Source organism: Ornithodoros turicata, chromosome 3 (genome assembly GCF_037126465.1).
Source record: "Ornithodoros turicata isolate Travis chromosome 3, ASM3712646v1, whole genome shotgun sequence".
In the NCBI taxonomy this organism is placed as follows: domain Eukaryota; kingdom Metazoa; phylum Arthropoda; class Arachnida; order Ixodida; family Argasidae; genus Ornithodoros; species Ornithodoros turicata.
In genome coordinates, this window is record NC_088203.1 from 6,213,884 (window position 1) to 6,237,904 (window position 24,021).

The window sequence follows — 24,021 nt, forward strand, 5'->3', positions numbered from 1 at the left end:
TTCAGCATACAAGCCTATGCTTACAGAGGAAAAGAAAATTAGCAAGATCTCTTTGGCTGCACGTGTAGCATAGTTTGTAGAGCAGTATATCGTGATCTACTGTCACCAGAACTACAAGTAGTCGATCGTGGTGTAATATTTGACTTTTCTAGTCATTGTTTATGTTGTAAATGTAGAGTGTGCCCTGAAGTTCTGTACAACACGCATGAAAATAAACAATGCGCATATTGCATATTTCTGCACTTTTTGCCGCATTTGCTGCATGTTTAATGATTGCATTGGCACTTTAGCTGCACGTTTTATGCTTGTTTCGTCGTTTGTTGATGCATGTTTAGTTGCATGTTTTCCCATTTTTACTGCATGATTGCATGCATATCCAGTGAGTTTTTAGTGCATATAATTCCGTGGTCTGCTCATCACAGTGTTCTCGGAGCCGTTCACTAGGAGACGTCGGAAATTGGGAGGAGCCTCTTTTTAGAGCGAGCCATTTGACGTCACACCATGGGCGGACCAGGGTCAGTGTCGCCAATTGGCAGCCGAGCAATCACCTTGAAATCTCCCCTCGCCTTTCACTCCGTCATCTTGGAGTGAAGGTGTAGCGGCCGCAGCCGAAGGTCGGCGCCACTCGAAGATACGCGCCAAAAATAAACGTTGACGCGCGCTCACGGGCTCCAGTTCTTAGCGAGCCGAGTGCAGCCTCATTCTGTTGCCTCCTTGCTGTCTGCCTGTCTATTTTTCTATGCGACACGCCACAAAGGTATAGCCTCGAAATCTCCTCGTGTAGCTGCTGCTCGCCTTTCATTCCGGTGGGAGCGTTGAGCGATCTGACGCCACTGAGAACAACATTCTCCGGGCGGCAGAACATCAAGAGAATGGTCAAACTCTTTCTATAAACGGTTCTGAGTGTTGTGCGGGCCGCCTGGAGTAGCGCCCGGCCCGCCTTTAGAACAGAACTTCACCACACAACACGGTAAAGGCCGTTCGTTGGTCTACTTGACAAATTTTCATGACTGGGAACTGCGTAGATATTAAATAAACGAATATTAAAAATCAGAGCCACCTCCGCAGCCGCGGAGGCCCCAGCGGGACCGACATCAAACGTATTTATCTAAGCGAACCAGAGGGCTGCGCTGGATGCCAGCAGTCGACCGTGTTATTGTCTCCAAGTTCGTCTGCTCCGCTTTCCACACATGTGAGTAATGTGAAACTCGTTGACATTTCTTTCACTTATGGAAGCGCCGAAGTGATCATGTCATGCCGTGCACGTTGTTACGGTCCTGGTTGTGTGAAGACGCCCACATATTACCCAGTGGTGTTTCACCAGCCGAGGGACTGCGAGGCGAACCGAAAGTGGGAAGATGCAATTTCCTGTGATTTAAACTGTAACTTCTGTCTCTTGCAACTCTTCAAATACGATGACAATGATCAGGACGGTGCCTAGGAGAAGTAATGGCGGCTGTCGTCTTGAGTCAATTCCCTTCATACTTCCTCATACTGGTTCGCTGGATTTCTACCAGTCCACGTACTGCTGATGCTGTGCTACATGCCACAACGATGTGACATGTATAGCATGAAAAAAGCAAGTTAATCTCCCTTGGTGCAGCCCAGCTGACCTTCAGGATCTGAGCTGAGGGGAAAAAAAAAAGAGAACAGTTACAGTCACGGCCTCGAGAAATCTCGTGTGCATGTGACGTAGGATATACTTTCCACAGTATGCCCGTACGCTATATAGATATTCATCTACATTTTAGATTAAATCCAGAAGAGTGCTTGTATCTCATGGCTGAGTTGAGACATGAGCCGTTCGAGATAATGAGGGGCTCCGTTTGGAGTTTTATCACACAAGAATAAGATGCAATGGGCGGAAGTGAAATAGACACAATTACATTATCTGACACAGCGATTCAGCGTGGCCTCTCTGTATCCAACCATCCTATCAGCCGTGCACTGATATTTTGAAAGTTGATGAAATAGATTTTGTTTCCTTCTTAAGTTGAACAAGACTATAGAGCCCTTGTCGAAGGGCCCATCTTCCGCCAACAGCAATACTCATATCATATTAACAACAAGAGGCACATGGCTGAAAGCAACAACTTCCTGCAGTTGCGCTGACGTACAAAATAGGTCACTGGGAAGCACCCCCCTATGCTCAGCCACTCTCTTTGCATGTTGGAAAGGCGCTTCGCATGTTTCACATCATGAAAGTGTCTCCCCTGACGAAGTCACAGTATTTAAGGGCACGAAGCAGAATTTCTTATTTCTTGCTGTGAATGACATAAGTACACTAATGTGGTACAACTTTGGACACTGTAAGTCTCATGCTCGTAACTGCTTCTCTTTCCTACACGTAATTAAGACTTAAGCACACTCAGGGCCGAAACTCTGATGCTGTCTTGTGTGTCTTTTGTTGAGATATTCTGCACAGGGCTTGTAATTCTAATTCTCCCATCATATTCGTTCTCGACTCCTTCCATGTCCTTTAAATACCGTGGCAATGATGAGTACAGAACCCAGAAGAACAGCAGTCAAAATATTGGTAGCTGTCCTCCTGGACAAAGATGTCAAAGTGGCACCAGGGAGAAATCGTTTCATAAACTACTGGGCGTCATCTACGGTCGCTGGTGCTCTCTTCCTCCGGTGTAGCCTTAGTTCTTTTTCTCGAAGCGCCGTGTCTGAGGGACGGGGAGCACGGTAGCAGGCCGTGGACAACGACGATGATGGCCACGCCCCTGGAGCACCGATTTCTGTTCCATGTAGATTGATCACTGTCATCAACTCTCCGTGGCATACGTTATTCGAGGGGGCCCGTGATCGTGCCAGCACGACTTTAAGGAACCTACTACACTGGTGCAACCACCTGGAAGTAGGAGAGAGCGCAACTTGGTGCCACACAAATTGCAAATTATTGAATCTGTTTGCCCTAATACTGAACTGTGTAAAAACAATTAATTTAGTTACATACTGCTTAGTCACAAGATATCCCTTGAAGTTTGACGGATTAACTCCATTATTTTGCAGTAATCTCCCGCAGATAACGCAGTGTGCCACTGATGCTTGTAGATCCCAAGTCCATATAGGCAGGAGAGTAAATAGCTCCGATGTTTCTCTGACGTATCTCCTACTTTCCAAGTGATTGTAATGCTTTCCAAACATAAGAGAAAAGCAGAAGTGTGGAGCGGAGAAATTAACGATGGAAATGACCGCTGGTGCCTCGAAGCGTAAGCCTCGCGGGTGATGAAGAGCATCCTGTTCGCAGAAACTCTCATCAAGGTTCGGAAAATACCGGTTGAAAAACACTGGTGGTAGAGTATAAGAAAAGTGGAGAGAGTGTGGTGATTTGGTAACATGCTGAAGAAATGCAAGAACCCAAAGCGGCAAATCTTCTCCGACCTTTGTACATGACGTTCTTGCGTTTATCCATTATGTTGAGTAGAGAGACGTAACTTGTAGACAGGAGAGTCGAACAATATTTAGGCCAACACGACCGAGTCCAAGCAATACTATTAAAGACAGTAGTTGAGAAAAAGTCAGCTAGTGGCAGTAGAGGGATTCGAACTCACCCCTCTGATTGCTAGTCTGGTGTGCTTTAAGCAGACATTGCGCTCTAGTCAAATGTCAGTAGAGCACCATACCCGTGCATGTCGACTAAAGCTTCGACATAGACGGACGTTATGAAGAATACAAAAACGTTTCTGTTCTATCTAAGGAAAACGTGGAATGCACACAACTTTGTGACCTTAAACGAGCATGGAAGTGACCCCCGAAATATTTTTTTTTCCCGCTGCGACGTCTTCTGCAACGAATAAAATGAGCTCCTGCGAAAGAACGATAAGCGCAGGTAACCTACAGAGCGCGCGCAAGGCTCTTTTCCGAACATCTTTCAAAAAACCCCTCCACATCGAATGAGCGCATCGGCGAAGCAGAAGTAGTCGTGACGTATCACGGGCACCGACACGTGACCAGTGACGTCCAAGGGCACAACTCAAGCATGTATAAGCGGCGCGTGAGCCCAGAAGAAAAAAAAAAAAAACGAAGGAAAAAGGTCGTGAGCAGTTCCTACGTCACGCGGGCTCGCGTCTCTCGTCCGCGACAGCTTTTTCCGACTGTCTTTTGTATATTTTATTGCGTATTGACAATACGCCGCAGATCGGAAATATTTTGCACGGTAACTCCTTGTGGACAGCTTCAAAGATGAAGCAGGGTTTCGAGTCATGTTAAATGTCATTTCCATGCTCCTTTAACCGCAGTGCTTGACTCCACGAAAACAAAACAGGAGCATTGACAATGCATTGACCCTGCCGTCAATCTCATTGGTAAACCATGCTTGTTCTAGGGACGAAGGAAAGCGTAAGCTGCTGTTGGCGATCTGTTGTGCCGCTTGCCTGCTTCTATTCTTCGGCGCCCTGGCAACTGTTTTGAGCTCACAGAAATCCGGTATGTTCGAGGAAAATGCTCCGAGGAAAATGCTCACGCGGTTCTCACTTCGAGCATCCTGTGTTCGTTCAAGAAGTGTGAAAGTGTACGGTCGAAGGAAAAGCTCACACTTCAATGTAGCGTATTCCAAACACACGACAAGGCTCGACGGTGCACGTCATTTGAATCCGAAACTACCTAGTATTAAATGGAACCTCTGTATGGAACCAATGGAACCAATAAGGGGATAAGTCGAATTATCCCCTTTTTAGTGTTTTTGTTGCGATGACATCTACATACCGTTATGTAGCTGCCAAAGAACATTTAAGACCGCATAGCAATTTATTGACTCGTTACAGGTGGGTAAGAAACAGCAAATGCATGTGTGTCAATGGGATGGACAGCCAGATGTGGCCCCTTTTCTACACATGCGTACAAATGGAGTAGCTTAAATTTTGCTTGGGTGCAGAAATCAACTTGGACTTCCGCTCGAAAAACATGTTCTTCCAACCTCACGTAATAGTGTCAGCAATGTTACTGAGCGTTGTAATCGGAAAGACGTGCGCACTATACCAATAAGCCATGTTTTGCTGGCCATACAGAGCATTATTTTCAAGATTATGCTCGTTTAGCAGCACGATAATCACGATCTAGGCTGCTCCACTGCACAAAGGTAGCTTCGCCCATCCTGCAGTCACCACGAAAGTCCGACTCGTGAAAAGTATTTTTTCCTGCATGAAAGCCCTGTGCGTGCGGTGTTATATAGAAAAAGGGGATATGTCATGCCCCTGGATTTTCAATTTCTGCAAAATCACACACCCAGAAACGACACTAACGGGACATGCATGTAGAGTAGACACACGCATATATGTTACACATTTTGCATTTGTGTTACTCGAGGGAACTTATCTGCAATTACTTTACCAAGTATTCACTCGCAGTTTTCTCGGTGTGGGATTTTTCGACTTATCCCCGTATTGCATACGGAGGCTGAATTGACAAATGCCAATAAATAGTGTTAAATTGGAGTTTTCTCATTTTAGAATACTTGCAAACAGAGCTGTGGGGCAGCGAAGTAGAGTTCGCATAATTAATTAATATGTCGAAAGACTGTCTGTGACATAGTTCTTTTTGCCTGTAACTTCTTCTGGAGGGGCAGTTACCTTCTTGCGTTGCTTAAATTTGTTCAGTATTGTCTCTTCTACAGGTAGAGAGTGGAGAGTACAGTAGCTGGATTCTCATGCAACTGTGCTTGTGGATAGTCCTCTCACCTAGCCAATATTGAATTTGGTCGAAGGTTAAGTGTGTCATCTGGTGTCACTGGAGCACTGACTGAGTGTTAGATGTGTGCTCTGAGCTAATTGTTCAGGTATTCGGTTTGCTACCCATGAATTACGTTATTCACATAGATATTTCTCACCTCCTCCTGCTGGCAGTCCTGTTATGCGTCAGTTTGAGTACAGTTTGGAGTAAACTAACAGCAACTTAAGTATATTAAAGGAGCAACCGCAATTGTATTTTAGTCCCAGTAGTTTTTCCTGTAACTTTATTAAGTCAGAGCCATAAAACAGTAAAGACTTTGTTTGTAATCTACACACTTCTGCTCGCCTATACTGGAAGCCTGCACCGTTTCGACAACCTCAGATAGCGGCCTTCCAAAATGTGCAAAAACTCTCTCTCTCGGCAAAATAGAAGTTTTTTATTACTTTATTACTTTATTTCTTTAGACAAGTGCACGCACGCTTTTGTCAAGTTGTATCAAATATCAGCGTGAGGGGACGAAAACAGGGAGTAAGTGCGATCATGGGAAGTAGAAACTCCACGCGTATTTACTCCCCTATCTGCTCCTCTTTCGTCCGAGTGTACATGCCTCTGTGTCCTCTCAACTGCTTATACGTGCCTCTTTCTGGTGATGTATCCTAATAGAAGATACGGGCGATGATGGCACGGAGTCCGAAGCTTACTATCCCACGGTGCCCGATGGAAAAATCCGTCAGCCGACACCGTCCTCTGCAGATGGAGAAGCAGCATCAGGAGATGCGACGACAAAAGCGACACGTATGTTCCGACTTTTCCTTTCAACTGGGGACGAAGAAGTACCCTAGAAGCGTGACCCAATGTAACATAGCCATGGACGAGTATCCCGACTGTTGGCCTTCAGCATTTCCCTCTGAATGAACGGTGACAACGTTCTCGTGGCTCTAACGTACGTTGTACACGGTGCCAGAAAGAAGACACCACCAAAGAGGAATGAAATGAGTTCAACGAAAAAAAAAATATTTATGGCAATTACACAATGAAAATTTCAAACAAACGAACAGGGATGGGATACCTTATAACACCAACTACAAAACATTCCGTCTGCAGCAGTAATGCTTATATACGTCGTTCTATATGTCGTAACGTCTCCAGTTTGTCCCTCCTTGTTAACGCTCCACTTATAGCGCAAGGGCAACTAATGGAGAGGATAATGATGAAGGTGCTTTAACTGTAATATTTATGTACCTGCATTCTGCCAGACATTTACTACGCTGAGTGGTATTGGGAGACTTAATGGGAGACATATGATTAATGGAGAGTTTCATTGCCACGGGCAATACTCTACGCGTTGCTCGTGATGGTAGTGGGAGAGAAGTTTGTCATTGAGCTAACTGAACAAACTGCTGCATAAATTGGGCAAAGGTGAAGGCTTCTATCGTGCAGAACAACGCCGCCGATCTACAGTGTCAATTATATGCGCTGTCACTGTTGTCTTCATGCAGGAAAGCCTCTGCCACGTAGGCCGTTGGTGTGCAGCTACAAGCTGGATATGAAACCACAGTACCCTTATCCTCCCGACGGGCTCTGCGACTTCCTTTTTCACACATTTGGCTTGTTAGAGGAAGGGTTCAACTACAATGATTATTACAATATTTACGACGATGACCGAGCCGTACTCGAGAGATTTAAGGAAGAGGGCGCAAAGTCCAAGATAACTTTGTTCGGTATCGACATGTATGATCAGTAAGTTAGCAATTATCATATCAATGAATGCATCGCTGAGCGAATACGAACATTGGTGTTAATGGATCTATGGGTTAATGGATTGAATTTTTTGTCGCTCTTCTTGTCATAGCATACCCAAATTGGAATTTCCCACCTGGGCACTCCACAAGATAAAGCCCACCACTCCTTCCCCATAGGTAGCCTATACTAGAACTACGAGCGAGGCAGAATTTTCTGGCGGCTGCGGTGGCACGCCACCCATGCACGTGTGGTGGTTGCGGCGCTTGGTGACGCCTGGATGAAAAATGTACGCCATATACGGTTCGTATTCAATTCTGGAAGCTTCTGGATGACCAGAATCTACTGCAATATTCTGAGGGATCACACTTCCTTACCCTTTAGTGTCTCTAGAGGGTCTCTCTAGAGCATTTAGAGCAACTGCCATGGGTGCACCGAGCCGCCAGTCCAAAGCGGGCTGACCGCACCATCCCCCTACATAACCCCCACCCGCTCAGAGTCCCTGGCGGCTCATATGAAAAGTATCACTTACCAACGTAGAGCCCCCGGAGGCTCCTACGCAGGCGCACGCCAAGCTACAGTAGAGGAGTCTGGTTTCGCCACTTCACCACTACACGCTTCACGCTGTGAAGTAGGTGAGACAGCTCTTCGTAGAGAAAAATATGACGAACGTTCTTTTTCTTTTTTTTTTTCTTTTTGCAGGAAATTTATTGGTTTCACCGGGTTTCGAAATAATATAACTATGTAAAGCCGCCGGGTTGCAGGGCCAGGACAACTGGCGACGGAAACGGCGAGGCTCCTAGTTGTAGGCTTTATTTATACGACTCCATCTTAAGGTGATGACATCCGCAGTCGAGGTCACCCACGCGGTCGCCAAATTTGGCGGGTCACCATGTTGGTCCCAAGTTTTGCGAGAGGAGTGAGGATAATGTACGGACTAACGCTTGGAGATTAAGAAGTTCTGGCGTTACTTCTCGGGTTTGCGCCGAAGTGTGTGTCTTGCGTGCCAATAGTGTCGCTGCCCCCCCCCCCTTCCTACTTACATACATACTACTTCCTACATACTGTTCAATCACGCCTGATACACCAAGATTCTAAAAAATCTTCTCGGGCCCCAATGTTGCTCGCGACCCCAGGTTATCACGTTATCAAGATCAAAATCGTGACCTTTCGATCAACAATGGTCGACCAATTCTGTTTATGTCTTACAAACGCGCGAGAACAGTTGTCCACAGCGAGCGGCTAAGGGAACACGTTCCATCATTTTCAACAATTTGTTCAGTGAACAATGTCTATGCCACCTAGCACCGCAGTGCCGCGTACGTCCGCTTTATAAGTGACCGAAAGCGTCACGTCGCCGCGTCCGAGATATCAAAAACTTCTACATGGAACACTTGCGCAATTTTGACAGGACACGGTCGTACTCCGTAAAATGGACCTCACAAAAGAATCCAGACGAGAATGGGTACTACCAAGCTCAAATCCTGGGCCTCGCGGGTAAGTTTTTATTCTTGTACTGTGGAAGTTCATGGAGTGAAAACAAGCGTTTGCTCATATTTTCTTTGCGCAGAAACGAAAGAATACGCAGAAGCGCCCCAGAAGAAAAGGATTCCAGTGCCACCACCACGAATGGGAAGCCAACTGGATGTTGCTGAGGAAATATCAGATGATGATGAAATCGAACGCACTGGAACGCAACAGGCGAGTGGTTAATTTAGCTTCGCATGAAGCACCAAATGGAGCCAAAATGAGTTGCCTCAATTTGAAAGTCTCCATGTCCTGTAACATGCACAGTTGTTTCAGTTATGCCATGCTATCAACCAGATGTTACAGCACGTGAGAACTGGGCAGTACAGTTTGTCTCGCGAAGTGGAAATGACAAGATTTCTTTGCGGTGTGCCACATCTACCTGTGGCAGGGTGTTGGCAGCTGTTGGGTACGCTTTAAGGCCATGCAGATGAATTGTTATTTGCATTCTTTTTTTTTCTCAGATCCATCTGGTAAATGATGTGTGGCTACCGCTTGAGAGATATGACCACATTCTCGCCATTGGCGATCAGAAAAAGGCTGTCAGAGATGCACCTATGTCCATTTTCTCGACTGGCGGTCCGCTGGACAAGAGCACCACCGATCTCCCCATATAACTGATACATACAGAGTGGTGCAGTCGGGAAGGAATGCATCGACGGCAGGAAGCTCGTGACATTGTACAGTAAGTTGTTCAATTTTTCTCGTATCGACGGTATTCGCCTGCCACCACAGAAATGTTCCTTCATTTGTTGACAGACCCATATGCCAAGTACTGCGATGCACACTCGATAACAAATACCAAAAATGAGCAGCAGCTATTTGTACGCAATGTACTGTGCGCAAAAATAAGAGATATCACGAAGACAAGAAAAATACAGATGATGAGAGAAGCACTGGTGGGTATGCATGTTTTGCATACCCAACAGGGTGTTTACGCCAATGTGTCCAATGATGTTTACAAAATACCCAACAACATACAGGGTGTTTGCACCAATGTGTCCATAAATTAATTTTAAAAAACATGGCTTTGGACACGCGTCCCTGGGTATATGTGCCATAACAACCACAACAAAAACTTTATTTTGGCTTAGGAATATTTAACAACTATTCAATTGGAATAAATTTACAGAATTCAATTATTCTATTTCCTAAGTTAGCCTGGCGTTTTCTTTTTTTTTTACTAAAACGGAAAGCGCCATACTAAGGTGTAGAATTTGGGTGGCTGGTATGACATTTTATGAAAAACAGCCACAAAAAATACCTGGGAGAATGGATGTTGTCCTGAGCGCTTCCGTTTGTCCTTGTCTTTTTGCGGCTGTTCTTCATACAAGGGAAGCCCATGTTGGATTTATTCAGTATCGTCACTGAGTGCATTCCCTACTGCAACCGGGAAAAAGCGAAAAATAAACGCGGGAATTGTGGTTTTCAGTCGCACAATTTGTCAGCCGCTATCTGTTTACTGGTGAGAAGGCCTTTCTCGTCCATGTCACTGAAAATGACAGAACAGAGAGCAGGAAAGACAGGTCACACCACAATGCACCGATGACGTTGTCAACAAAAGCAGCTTGTGTGGATGCGGAGTCTGAAGGGGGGAGCAAAGGATCCATGTCCGGTCGTGAAGTGAACAGATTGTGGCCGACAATATTTGCACCTGAAAGCTGTGCCATTTCACCGTTTTTTTTTGTTTTTTTTTCACTGTCTCTGTCATGGCATAGAATGTACTCCATGACGTTTCCAGATAAATCTGGCACGGGCTTTCCATTTCCACACACACACACACAAAAAATGCTATGGCAAGGTGACCAGTTGAGGAGTGTTATCTGAAAAATCGGGATTTATTTTTGCTGAAAACCAAAAATAATTTTTTGGCATCGCCAAGCACCTCAGACATGAATGCTGAAAGCTTCTGTTATACAGTACAGAGATTTAAGTATATGTATTTGGCGCAATAGAGCAGATATCCTGTACACCTTACATGATGCAGTCGTTAAAAGGCGGAAATAAGGAAATGCGACAAGCAATACGGAGCGCGTTTTATTTATATTCATATCCGCGTTTTATTTTGTTCTCAGTTATTTTATAGTTGTATACCACCTGCTCGTATCAGTTATACATTCCTCATTCGTAAAGATAAAATAGTTACTTTGGAGGCTTGTTGATTAAAGACGAAAATTGTTGGCCAACAAAGTATTGCTCTGAGTCACAGGGGGGTAGACTCTCTTATAAAAGCTAACTGTCCGAGAACGGAATGAACAGCTGGCAATCGATCAGCACGGTATTCACTTTTTTATTTTTAACGTTTGTCTTCGTTTGTAACGCTTCTGTTATTTCAATCATGAGAGGCAAACTGCCCGCCAGATCATATGCATTTTACATACGAGCTTAATCTCTCTTGAGTACTGTGTGATACCAGCAATGTTTAGGTCAGAGTTTATTGCTAGCTAACAAAGTACTTGTCGTTGTATTTTGCAGAAGTCACAGTGATGAAGGGGAGAACTGATGTGGAAGTTCCACTGCCATGCGTACCGTGCACATGCGACTGTCCTACGACGTGCCCCGCAAACCAGACTAGAAGAGAGACTCGTTAAGTTCAGCAAGCTGTAATCTGTCTCTGTCTCTACTGTCGCTTGTAACTTGTGATAATGTTTGATCTGATGCCTGTGTGTCCTGCGTACATGATTCATCAAAGAGGACCACATTGAACAGACCACATTAGGTCACATAAAAATAGACCACATTTGGACCACAATGAAATATCATCCTATGTGACCTCAACCAATGGGAACCTAGAGGACCACCTGAATGAGATCTAATAAGGCTGGACTGAATGGGGCCCACCGTTATAATCACATATGGGGTGATCCTTGAGGATCCCATTTTTTTTAATTTTCTTAATAGGGGTGTGAGGACGTCGGCCGCGGATCTCAAGTAATTTGCGTTTTGTCTTCGGGATTCTAACCGTTTTTTAGGTATGTAGACGATGTGTCAAATATGCTTTTGTCAGTGACAGGCATTCCTGTTCACTTTACGCTTTTACCACTGTTCGCAGACACACATTATGAGCGCCGATAGGAAGATTACCAACCACGTTAGGTTACCAACGGCGCTTTGTGCCAAACGGTATGTTATATATTTCGATGCCTACACACTGATTTACACTGACATTTTGAAATTGTATTTCTTACAGATGAATCTCGTACGAAGCGACAGGTGGTAAGAACCCAATCTCGCCAGTTAGCCGGCGTCTTACGCAAGCAAGGAAAACTAGACGGTGCATCGCGAGTCCCCAAGTATATGTAAAACAGACGAACTTGATCACCGAGAAGCAGAGTTCCTCAAGAATATTTTTCGTCGCGGCTGTACGGACATTGCGAATATGTGTCCCATGAGTTCACGCTTTGTAGAATACGACAGTATGTGTTGATGATGACTGCATGCTTTCGTAGACATGTAAGTGCTAAATCTAGTTTCTGTTGCTGCTGTTTACCGTTTCGTGTGGTTTCTTGCGAGCGATCCTTCAACAAATATTAGATATTCACAATTCTGCAAGACATTTGAAATAACTGTTATATAATCTGGTAGCAGTGTACATGCCTTGAGTGTATCTGTACAATCGAAGGAACTTAATATATGTGGAGTTTTGTGACATGTACTTGTCTGTATCTATCTCTGGTGTATCATAGCACTGTATGATTGTAACGCTCCGACGACACGTGCAGCGTAGACGGCGAAATTGAACATTGATGTTCCAATGTCAGATCTGCGCATTAGCTTCTGAGAGGTCCTGAGAGGTCCTCTATTCTATAATGGAAGGTTATAACAAAGAGCAAAGACAAGTCTGTGCATCACTCTATGCTTGCTCAAAGTCAAAGTACAGACGTTCAAAGTTCTAGACATTCAAGGTTGTGCACACAGGTATGTTAGTTACCAGACCAATGAAGTTACATAGGACACACTGAAACATGTCTTCACGTATAACGTTGCAAAGATGTGGACGTTTCAGGTTCTGCACACATATTAGCGAACTGCATGCAATCGCTATATAAGAGCGGACGGTAGAGAGTGGTTCTTCATTCAGAACGTCAAACCGAGGAGGTGTGTGTTACATATTCCAGTGGAATATGTAAAAGTTTACTAATCTATTATTCTCTTTCAGTTCATTCTATACAGCAAGAGGAGAAAGCAAATTATCATCATAACAACGAAGGTACCATAACACAAGTAAGCTATGTCATCCGTCATGGAAAAGTTGGATAAACTGAACAAATGTGGTGACGGTGAGATTCAGAATGAGCAACATACCCAAAAACGAAAAGTTTGAAATGCTGGACATTTGACACTATGTATCGCGAAGCAGTACATGTGTAGCTCCGCATGGAAAACGACAAGGCAGTGAAAGTGTATCTACCTGGACGCTTCAAAAAATTGTCGGAGGAAGAGCTAGAGGAAATGCGACTGCTTCCAAATCTCAAAATGGAGAAGAAAGAACGGTTTACCAAGCATGGTAAAAAAGTCATATCGCCAGATATTATTTTCACAAATTCGAAGAGAAAGTGACGTGATATGGTGACGTGTCACTTCTGTTCCCAGCACAAACGGCAGTATTATGCAACAGCATTGGGTCTCGAGATTCACGTGGCAAATGTTCACAATCTTCAAGCCCCCTGCATTCCTTTTTGTGACACTTTATGCACACTGCAAAACTATACGAATCGGTTCGAGCTACATTTACACGACAGAGACGTTAGCGGACATGATGTTACAACCTTTTTTCACAAGTACAGACAGTACATTGATGATGTCTTACGATACTTTGGTTTCCCACTACGCTATTTTGTATTGCTTAAAGTCGAACTTTGTCGTCACACACCGGACGATGAGTTACAGCTCGAAATTAGTTTCGTGCCTTCCAAAGTAGTGACAGTATGGTCAGAGGCAGATGTAGGACCTTCAGTCACTCAAGTGACTGCTGAAATAGCACAAAATTTGGAAACCTTCGAAGTAGAACGTTCAGGCTTTTTCCTCTTTCGCATTCATGCCTCTATCATAAACATTGGACGCTTGATGCTTCAACTGATTTGATGTGCCCAGTTTGAGTTAAAGCAGGAATTGAAGCATAAGTTTTGTTCTCTGTTGTGTGTGGACTTTGGTTTGCATGAAGATGAGCAGAACATGTGTTTTGCCTTCTCTGTAATAGCTGCACTGCATCCTGCTGCTGGTTATCGCAGGCGTAGGGCATCTTCATACAGACCATATATTTCTGAGTATGTTTTTCTGGAAACATTCCCGGTAGCTTTCCCAAAAGAGGTTGAAGTATTAAAAAAAAATAATGGCATCAGTATCAATGCGTACGCCTACGAAAGGGAGGACAAATCTCTGTACCCCATCAAGGTTGTCGATGACGAGTGTGAGAAGCATGTGGGTCTGTTGCTAATCGACTCTCATTTTCTGCTTATCACAAATTTTAATTGATTATTTCAGCCTAGCGGACGGTTTCATTGCAAGAGGTGTATGATGGGCTTCTCATGAGACAGAATCCTCAGTGATTATTTAAAGATGTGTTTGCATCAGAAGGTTGCTAAGACAATTTACCCTAAGAAGGGAGAGACTGTAGCATTTGCCGGGGAACATCTCATCTCGGAAGTCCCTTTCTACTGTGTATATGATTTATTTTGAAAGTGTTTTGTCACCTTGTTTGGAGAAAACAAACGTGTATGAAGATCACTGTCCTTCCTCCTTTTGCCTTTTGGTTATACATGCATCCGACTCACACGTGTTGCAAAAGCATCTATTCCGTGGTCCTAATTGTGTTACAGTGTTTATGGAGCTGCTGCGGAAATTACATAACGAAATTTTAGTATGGATACATGCTTTTGCACCTCTAGAAATGACTGAAGAGAATGAGCGAATGTAATATCTGCAAAGAACCCTTTGCTAAAAGGCAAAAAGTTCGAGACCATGACCATGTAAGCGGGGAATTCCAACAAACACTATGTCAGACGTGTAACCTGAAACTGAGAGTACCACCCAAGATTCCAATCATTGCACATAATGCTAACTATGACGTGAGGTTTCTCCTGTCTCATTTGTATCTGCTTAACAAGCCAGACGTCAACGTGATTGCCACCAGCTGTCAAAAATTTAAAGCAATTGATATCGGCTCTTATCGATTCTTGAACAGTTTTCTGAATGCAAGCCTTGAAACACTAGTGAAAAATCTACGTGATAAAGGTGAATCCAACTTCCAATGCCTTCGCCAGTTTTTTCCAAATGAGGAACACTTTCAGCTGGTTGTTCGTAAGGGGGTCTTCTGTTATAACTTTGTCACCAGTTTTGAAGCCTATAATGAGCCTTCACTACCACCTCGAGATAAGTTCTTTAACATTTTGATTGGAAGCAAAGTAAGTGGACAAGACTACAACCATGCGCAGAATGTGTATGAAACATTTCGGCTCAACAGCCTTGGAGAGTATTCGGACTTAGACCTTCTGGCAGACACACTGCTTTTAGTGGACACTCGAAAGTGGACATTCGATGTGCACAAGATCGAACCTTTTCATTTTGTGTCCCTTCCAGGATTAAGCATGTCTTGTGCACTAAAAATGAGTCAGGTAGAGCTAGAATTAATTAGCGACCCCCAACGCGTACCTGCTCACAGAGAATGACTTATGAGGAGGTGTCACACAGAGCTCTCTGAGGAAAGCAACTGCGAATGTACCAGGAACAGAACAGTTTGATCCCGAAAAAGAAAAAAGGATAATTAACTACATTGATGTAAATGGTCTGTATGGAGCAGTAATGAGAGAACCATTGCCTTACGGAGGATTTGAGTGGCTCACTGAGGAGGAAATTGTTAACTTGGATATAGCTCATATGAGACGCCGAGATGATGCCCCTGTGGGTTACTTTCTTACTTTCTTACTGTAGACATAGTGTATGATCGAGTAACTCATGAGCGCCACAGAGATCTTCCCATTGCCCCTGAAAAAACGGCCGTTCGTTTTGAGCTATTGTCAGACTATCAGAAGGCGCTCATGAAGAATTCAATCTTCCACAAAAGCTGCCAAAGCAAAATTGTTGCTAACATTATTTCATAAAGAGAGGTACTTTCTTCACTATCGCAATTTGCAACTGTATTTGCAATTGGGGTTGCGTCTCACTAAAGTTCACAGGGTTCTCAAGTTGAATCAAAAGCCCTTTCTCCAATCCTATGTCGACTTCAATCACGAATTTCGGAAACAAGCTAAAAATGCATTTGAGAAACAGGGATCACAGCTAATGATTAATAGTGTATATGGCAGAACATGTATGCAAGTCAGGAAATTCGTAAATTGCCGCCTCACAGTAACAGATGAGCAAGTGTTGAAGCTTCTACATAAACCAAACTTGAAACAGTTCCGCCCTCTGAGCTCTCACGTCATATTGTTCCAATTTAGTCAGTCTGTTCTTTGCATGAAGCAACCGCTGTACCTAGGCTTCACAATATTGGAATTGTCTAAGCTGAAGTTGTTTGATTTTTATCATAACTATCTTCTCCGTGTAGCACCTGATACACGACTGCTATACATCGATACTGATTCTTACGTTGTGATGCTGAGTGACGATAAAGTGCTCCACGAACTAGCCGACGAGCATCTAGACAACTCTGGATATGACCCTGAACATCCACTCTATGCGACAAAAAACAGGATGGTACTAGGAAAGTTTAAAAATGAGCTTCCTCGTGATAACATTCTTGGCTTCTATTGTCTGAAGCCAAAGCTGTACGCCCTCGAGCTGTGCAGCAAAAAGCAATACAATCGTGCTAAGGGTGTTAAACAACGTGAAGCACAAAAACTCCACTTCTCTATGTACACGGATGCTCTCGAGCAGGGTACAATGCATAAAGTTAAACAGAACCTCATTGTGCACAAGGACAATATCAACAAAAGTGTGCCAGTGACAAAAATAGCTCTCAATCCACTAGTTACGAAATGCTTCATTTGTGATGATAGAATTGACATGCTACCTTTTGGCTATGGTTTATTAATCTTTTTAAATATGTACGGATTGGTCTCTCTAATAAAGCGATGGTGTTGGAGTGTGCACCGTCACGAGGTTTCATTACAGAGTTGGCATACGGGAGAAGGAGGGAACTCATTTCTTATCACCGTGCAACAGATGTTGCCCTTCTATTCCTGGCCCCACAGAAAAAATAGTAATAAAGATGTTAAATCCATATAGCTATGGTTGTCATATATTAGAACCATGTCATATTAGAACCATGAACTAAAGATATTGCATTATTCCACATCTATGGTTGTCAGTGTGGGATTATTACAACTGTAAGTGAAGTGATAGAGGATATTTTGTTAGCCATTAGGTGATGACTAAGCTAAGAGCTGGTCTGATGAATTTCATGTCTTCCTGAAGTAATGCATAGCTCTTGATGTGAATGGAACAGATAGTTTGCTTTCCCATATTGCTGCATGCATTTGCGATGAAAATAAAACTGACTTTGTCTGCAAGTCGCTGTTTATAAATGGCCCGCCTCAGACGAATTTTGATTATATGTGTGTGAAATAACCTGTTTTCTAAGAATTTGATTATAAGAGTATGTGATAACCAGTTTCTAATAGTGTGTATGTAATTATTAACAATGTCTTTCTTTGCAAGTCACTGTTTCTAAATAGCCTATTTTAGATGATAGTCATCGTTTGTAAATGGTCCGTGTCAGACGAATTTTGATTATATGTGTATGAAATAACCAGTTTCTAATAGCATGTATGTAATCATCAACAATGTCTTTGTTTGCAAGTCACGGTTTATAAATAGCCTATCTCAGATGATATTTTTTAATTACCAATGATTCATTATATAGTGTGAAACTTAAGTTGACAAATAAAGCTCTTTTCAGGCAAACTAAAATTTTATTGAATGCTCATAGTACACTATAGCATGACATATCCTCTGTTTTTCTTGGGAAATGTTTTCGAACAAGTGGTATCAATCTGTCATTGTGTCTGAAGATGGTTGGTAAAAATTTCCGAGTGCACACTTGAAGAGAGAAACCACAGGCTAGAAGACTACCTACATACAAGCAGTACAGTCCACATGTAGCAGATGCATATCCCTCAAGTCGTTTTGCATTGTAGTGAAAGGAAGATGTTGGGTGAAAGCCCTGTAGATTTCTTTGCAAGCAGGTCGTATGCCGTAGCTGTCGAAATAAAAAATGATGTTGTTCTTAGAGATGTAACATAAGGTCCAGTGTTCTCCAATAGAGGATCTAGGAGCTGTGTTCACAACATAGAGACCTGGTTCAGCTTTTTGACTTGTAATTTCATTGCATGCAAATGTTCCACGAAACAGTGGCCTTGTGCAGTGATTTCGAGCAAAGGCTGCATAAAATTCCCATTCCTCCATTTTTTTCTATACGAATTTGACTCGTCTGTCTTTGTTGATTTCTAGCACACGAGGTGTTTCTGAAGCAAAGAGAACTGTAACAGCCTCTGTAAGATTTCCACCAAATGTTAGGGTGAGGCGAACATTGGCTTGTACCACAGGACTGAGCGACTGCACTTCCACATCTGGAGTGAGATGGTAGTAGAGCATACACGTTTCTTTCTCATATGCAGCTTGAGCTAGAGGTATGTCTTTCCGCTTCAGCTTGTGAAGCAAATTCATATCTCCTTTAGAGTAGATAGATCGTTGAAAGACAAAGTCATCTGTGTACTGTTGTCCACCAACATCAAGCACAGCTCTCTTAAACTTGAAATTTTCAAGTTTAAATGGATTCCGTTGTCTGCTACCCTAGGTAGGCTCCACTTCTAACCACCAATGCTGTCAGTTTTGAGGGAACTCATTCACTCTAAAGGTAATCGAAAATCACTTGAGATTGATTTGGAGCAATTGTCCTGTACTTAATCTCTGATCCTCGAAGGAGGTATGGTGCTGGAGTTGTCTGAAGTCTTCGTTCGATGCCAACAAGTACACTTGGAGAAACCTGCACACGTCGCACTGCACACGTGCACTTTCTGGTAGCCCTAGCTTTGTTCGGTATGCATGATTTATTCCATCAACTACGTCCTTTCCCGACTCATAATACCCTTCTAGAATTTCATATTTTGTTGTACACGAGCAGTACGTGATTAAAGTATTTTTTTCTTCTGTATCCTCTTGATACTTCAATACTTTTACTGGTTGACCTTCATCCACTTGCGAACATCCAATAATCTTTTCAGGAAAACCAAGCTTGGCACAGAGAGCTAGGCTCAACTCACGTCCAGTATTGAGTGGCAGTTTAGCTCATAATGTCCAGTGGCACGTACAATCCTTGCTTGGCTTTTTAAATGTTTCGTTAGGAATTGTAGAATTGCTAAGATAATGTTTTCTCCTGCGCGAAACTTGATTTGATCTGTTGTGGGTGTAGGAGCAAAGAGACTAGTTCCAGATATAGCGTTAACAGTATCGTAACGTTCTTAATTGCAAACGGGACATTCACCTCTGTCAGGGCAACTTCCCACTTCCCATCTAAGTGCACGGGATGAGCAAGTTTAACTCTGAACTTACTCATCGTCTTATTAGGAAATATATCAGTGGAAGCGTTTGAGAGTAAATTGATGTAGAACTGGTCTGCCATTTTTTATAGTTCTGGCTAACCTTCGTTTGCATGCACTGTTTTTATAAGACTGAAGCGCTATGGCCAGTGTTGGTTAATTACACAGTAGACGCATGCAAACCTAATTATAATAAGAAGCGCGTGTTGCGCGTGCGAGGTGCCGGCCGGAGGCTGCTTTACGAGATGGGGGCTCTTGCCCACGTGGTTAATTCCTCAGATGATACAGTGTGGTCGGTATCACTGGGCTGGCGCCTGACGTAGTTTACACAGTAGGGCCTGCACCTAATTATAATATTAAGAAACGCGTGTTGCAGGGATGGCTTACCAAATGGGGTCGCGAATGTGGGGTGGTGCCCACGTGGTTAATTCCTCAGATGATACAATGAGGTCGGTATCAGTGGGCTGGCGCTCACGTGGTTTAGCCCTAATTAACATTCGCAAGAGCGGGATGGGGCGAGGACGGGGGCGGTCTTGTTTGTTGATGCTAAATACGCTAGCTAGCGTATCTAGCAATTGTTTTGCTGGATAGGCACTGCTAAATACAATACATTTCATGACTAATAAAGTAAATCCAAATCCTTCGCCTGTGGTGCTTCGGCTACAAATGAGGTGTTCGTTCTGGGAAGAAATACGCATGTGCGGTGTTCTGAAAACGTTTCCCACCTCTTTACTTTCCTCCCTAGAGGATGCATAGTTACCTGCTGCATGTTGTAACGTTACTCCCTTGGGATAGGGTTAACTTTACAACCACCATTAGGGGTGGAATGTTGCAGCCTTTTGGGCATAGCATATCTCAAGCAGCACAAAATATTGGGCCCATATTGACTGGTCACTGGCGATACGGGTCCAATATGGGACCCGTTTCGCGAAGATTTCCCCCATATTGGCTGAAAGTGGGCAATAGGGGCCCCATATTGCCCATGTACATCCCATATTGACTGGAAAAGCAGAAAATGGTACGCATCGGTGTTGCACAAATGCCCATGCAGCACGGCAAGCTTGGAGGTGGAAGCGTGTGAAATGCCCAGTTCAATTCGTCGTTACATCGAACAACTTCCCGCAGATGTTACCCATCGTCAACGTACGTGGCAATACCATTATAACATTCACTAGAAGTGAACAACGCAACTTTCCACTTGCTGGAAGCAGCCAACATCTTGCTTCGCAATGCCAATGCCAATCGGTTGAACCGACTGAGAGCATGGCCGTTTGTTCGAAATCACGCGTACTGCAACTAATGCGCTTGCGCGACAGTCTGATCGGACGTTTCATACGGGCTAAAATGTCGCTGGTTCCTCTAATGGTAACGGAATTGCGGCAGGTCAAGTAAAAAACAATGTTTGATAGAAAGGGATGGCTGTTCTGTAAAGCTAGACGCTTTCAATTTACTGCAGTTGGTGTGAGCTGCTGAGGCTGCTGAGGCAAGCCCCTCACCGTCGCGAAACTGTTTGGCTCCTTTGTACTCTCGGAGCGGATTGTAAATTTTTTGCGCATACACTATTCTGATCCCAATGAAGGCTCCTGAGGGATGTTTGGCATTGGTAGTTTCATGGGTAAAAGCATGAAAAAGCATGAAAAAGCAAAAAAAAAAAAAAAAAAACAAGAGAGAGAAGTAATATCAGTGGTGACTATTAAACCGGATAATGCTTTACTATTACACGTACTCCCGGTTGGCATTATCTCGAAAATATTGGTGCAAAAAGGGCTTGCCAATATGGGCAGCCCATCTTGGTCCCATATGGAGTCTGGTTGCACTCCTTATATTTGTCGTATATAGGCAGATCACATTGGACCAATATTAGTAATCTTGGCAGCCCATATGGGCCCAATTTTCGACCAATATTCGCATGCTGCTTGGGATTGAACAATGGGTTGCCCCATAAAAGGTATAATGACTCTACCCTTTTTCTGAGAGTGTACAGGGTATAGTGATCACGATGTACCTCCAAGCAGCGCCGAAACAATGCCTCACGGATAAGCAAGGGAATGCAACAGGTGCACACACGTTGAAATATTGCAAGTCAATGGCCTCGCTGCTTTGATTGGTGTGGCCCTGTACAGTTGGCGCTCACCCGTAGGCAGATGCGCTATTCTCCCGGGCAAGTCCGGACACGTGTCGTGTGCTCTGTAGTCGTCTTAGTGATGTGTTGTGTGTATGTCATTCCACACAAGAGGGGATCATCGTAAAGGGGAAATACGGGTGTGGAACTAATTGTAGCACATTTCTGTCGCGTGAATCCCATTGATCGCCCTGAGATTTTTATTTCCCTCTGATCGTTGAGGGGATGCGAGCAAGGGTTCATGCAGTAAGATGAAGGAACGCAGGAACAGGTGGTTTCTTTGGAGACGCGATACGACACGAGGAGGAGATCTGTTTTCAAAAATATGACATATTTTGTTGTGTTAAACTGGGTTACTGTTTGCTTTCGCGGCGTGCGCTTTCGTTGTTATAATGCAGTTGCTTCATCGAGAGCGTCAAGTTTGGGTGCCCGACCACTCGGGGAGGCGGAGGCCCCTGCGCAGTCGCCTCTTATGTCTCTGACATATTCTGGGTAATTGCTACCGCTGAAACGTAAGAGTTCCGACCACCAGTCAATATTGAAGCCTGTGCGGGCGACGCAGCCTGTGCAGACAGCCTGTGCAATGTTCCAGACATCAAAAGATAGATGAATGTTTCCCAATTTGCATTACCATTACCGATTGGGTACTGTAGAGAAAAGTTCTTAGTAGTTTGTACTTAAAGGCACGGTCGCATCCGTTCCTGTCGATTTCGAAACTCTCAATTTAACCATCATGGACCACTGACAACGGTACGGAAAGCCTGACGCAGATTATAGTGGCGCAGTTTGACTGTTATTTAATGAATTACACGACAGGAGCAGACGCCGGCTGTTTAGAGTATGCCGGACTTCCCTCTCTGGAGAGAGGAGGAAACGTCACTCACTAAAACCCTATGTCAGCGCGACGCTCAGAAAACAATGAGGAGGAGTCAGAGGAATGCTGCGGTCGTGCGGGCGCCTCACTCCTCGGTATGGCTTGAGGAAGACCGGAATATGTAAGCGGCTTCTACCGCACCACCACAAGAATTTTCCGCTCCGCACACTGTACAGTCTACTGCGCGCTTTGCCGCATGCCATGTGCTGAGGGACGGAGCGTTCGCAACTGCGGAAGCAGTTCTGATCTTTAAAGTTCCTGTGTTTAATTTATTTTAAGCGCTTTTCGGACGAAGAAATTAGGCAATAGAATGTCGACCAACGTGGAACATACCGATGTCGGTTCAACAGATGGGTTTACGGATGCGACAGTCCCTTGAAGCAGCACACAGGCCTCGTAATGCCCATACACTCTATGCACAGTTGTATTCATGGAAGGCAGTTTTTGACAATGCCCCAGCAGGAAGACGAAAGGGTTTTTGTTTTGAACCCCACTACGGGTGCATTTCCATCCACTGTCATTGTTAGAAGCCCCCCTGTCCGGACACGGTTATCACGGCAGAATAGAAATAGTTCTTGAAATACCTTGAGTTCAATGGAAAGGACTGGCGGCAGGGTTTCTTGGGTTGCTGTCTTTATTTGTGTTACGGTATGAAGAGAAGGATCCATTATCACCGAGAGGCTATGCAGACAACATTTTTGTATTTGTTTCTGCAGTAAGTGTGGAACGGACCTATTACGATACACCATGTGCTTGCTCTCTGTCGTTTCAGTTACGATAACATGACTCGTCGTGCAATACCTACAAAGGAGGGCAAGGACGCACTGAGAGGACTCTGGGACTTCAAAATAGTGCATTACGCTATTCTGGATTACGTAATTTACAGTGCAGGTGAAGGTACCGTAAGGTCTATCGTCGAGATTGCGCAGGTAAATCCCTCGCTGGCATGTACTTAGGTCACTCAAATAATTGAAACAAAAGGAGAAGAAGCAAAAACAGGACGGTTAAGAGTATGTGCTTGATATACCAAAAACTAAACTGTCGTGATGTAGGCTGTACCTGTTGAGGTTTGAAGCACTGGTCCGAAAAACAAGAAAACAATCTCCCGGAGGATTACAATTCGCTGGAGATGTCACCAATACTCATTTATTTATTGTTATTGTAGGAATCTAAGGAGAGCAAGACAACTAGGTCCGTGGTGATCGGTAACCAGATTCCAACTGGCCAGGTGATCTATTCATCCCGCGCGCTGACGCACATGCGAAAGTGACGATGCCGCTGCTACAAGCCCCCCTCCCCCCTCCCCCGTAGCAATCTGGCGGTGACAGAGAGTGCTACGTATGGAGCTTGGGAGACCAGGAGACATGGCGGCGTATTGAGGATTGAGGCTTGACATTTAAGTCGGAAGAGGTCCGAGGAAGGGGTGCAGGAGTAGTCTTGCACATCTAGAAGCGTCGTGTTGGTTGAAAGTATTGAATGCGTGTGATAGATGTGGGCTCGGTTTGAGGCGATGGAGAGAAATTGTATCCGGTCTACCGTTGACG

At 44.1% G+C, this 24,021-nt stretch overlaps 1 protein-coding gene across 1 annotated transcript in view; it reads left to right on the forward strand.

The window, feature by feature from the left end:
• Positions 1-501: 501 nt before the first annotated feature.
• The window catches only part of LOC135387716 (uncharacterized), an 87,258-nt gene continuing 63,738 nt past the window's right edge, over positions 502-24,021 (forward strand). The window contains exons 1-5 of the mRNA XM_064616814.1: positions 502-515; positions 4,334-4,434; positions 6,340-6,471; positions 7,176-7,416; positions 23,250-23,406. Coding sequence (XP_064472884.1) covers positions 502-515; positions 4,334-4,434; positions 6,340-6,471; positions 7,176-7,416; positions 23,250-23,406 — 645 coding nt within the window. The remainder of the gene's footprint in view (positions 516-4,333; positions 4,435-6,339; positions 6,472-7,175; positions 7,417-23,249; positions 23,407-24,021) is intronic.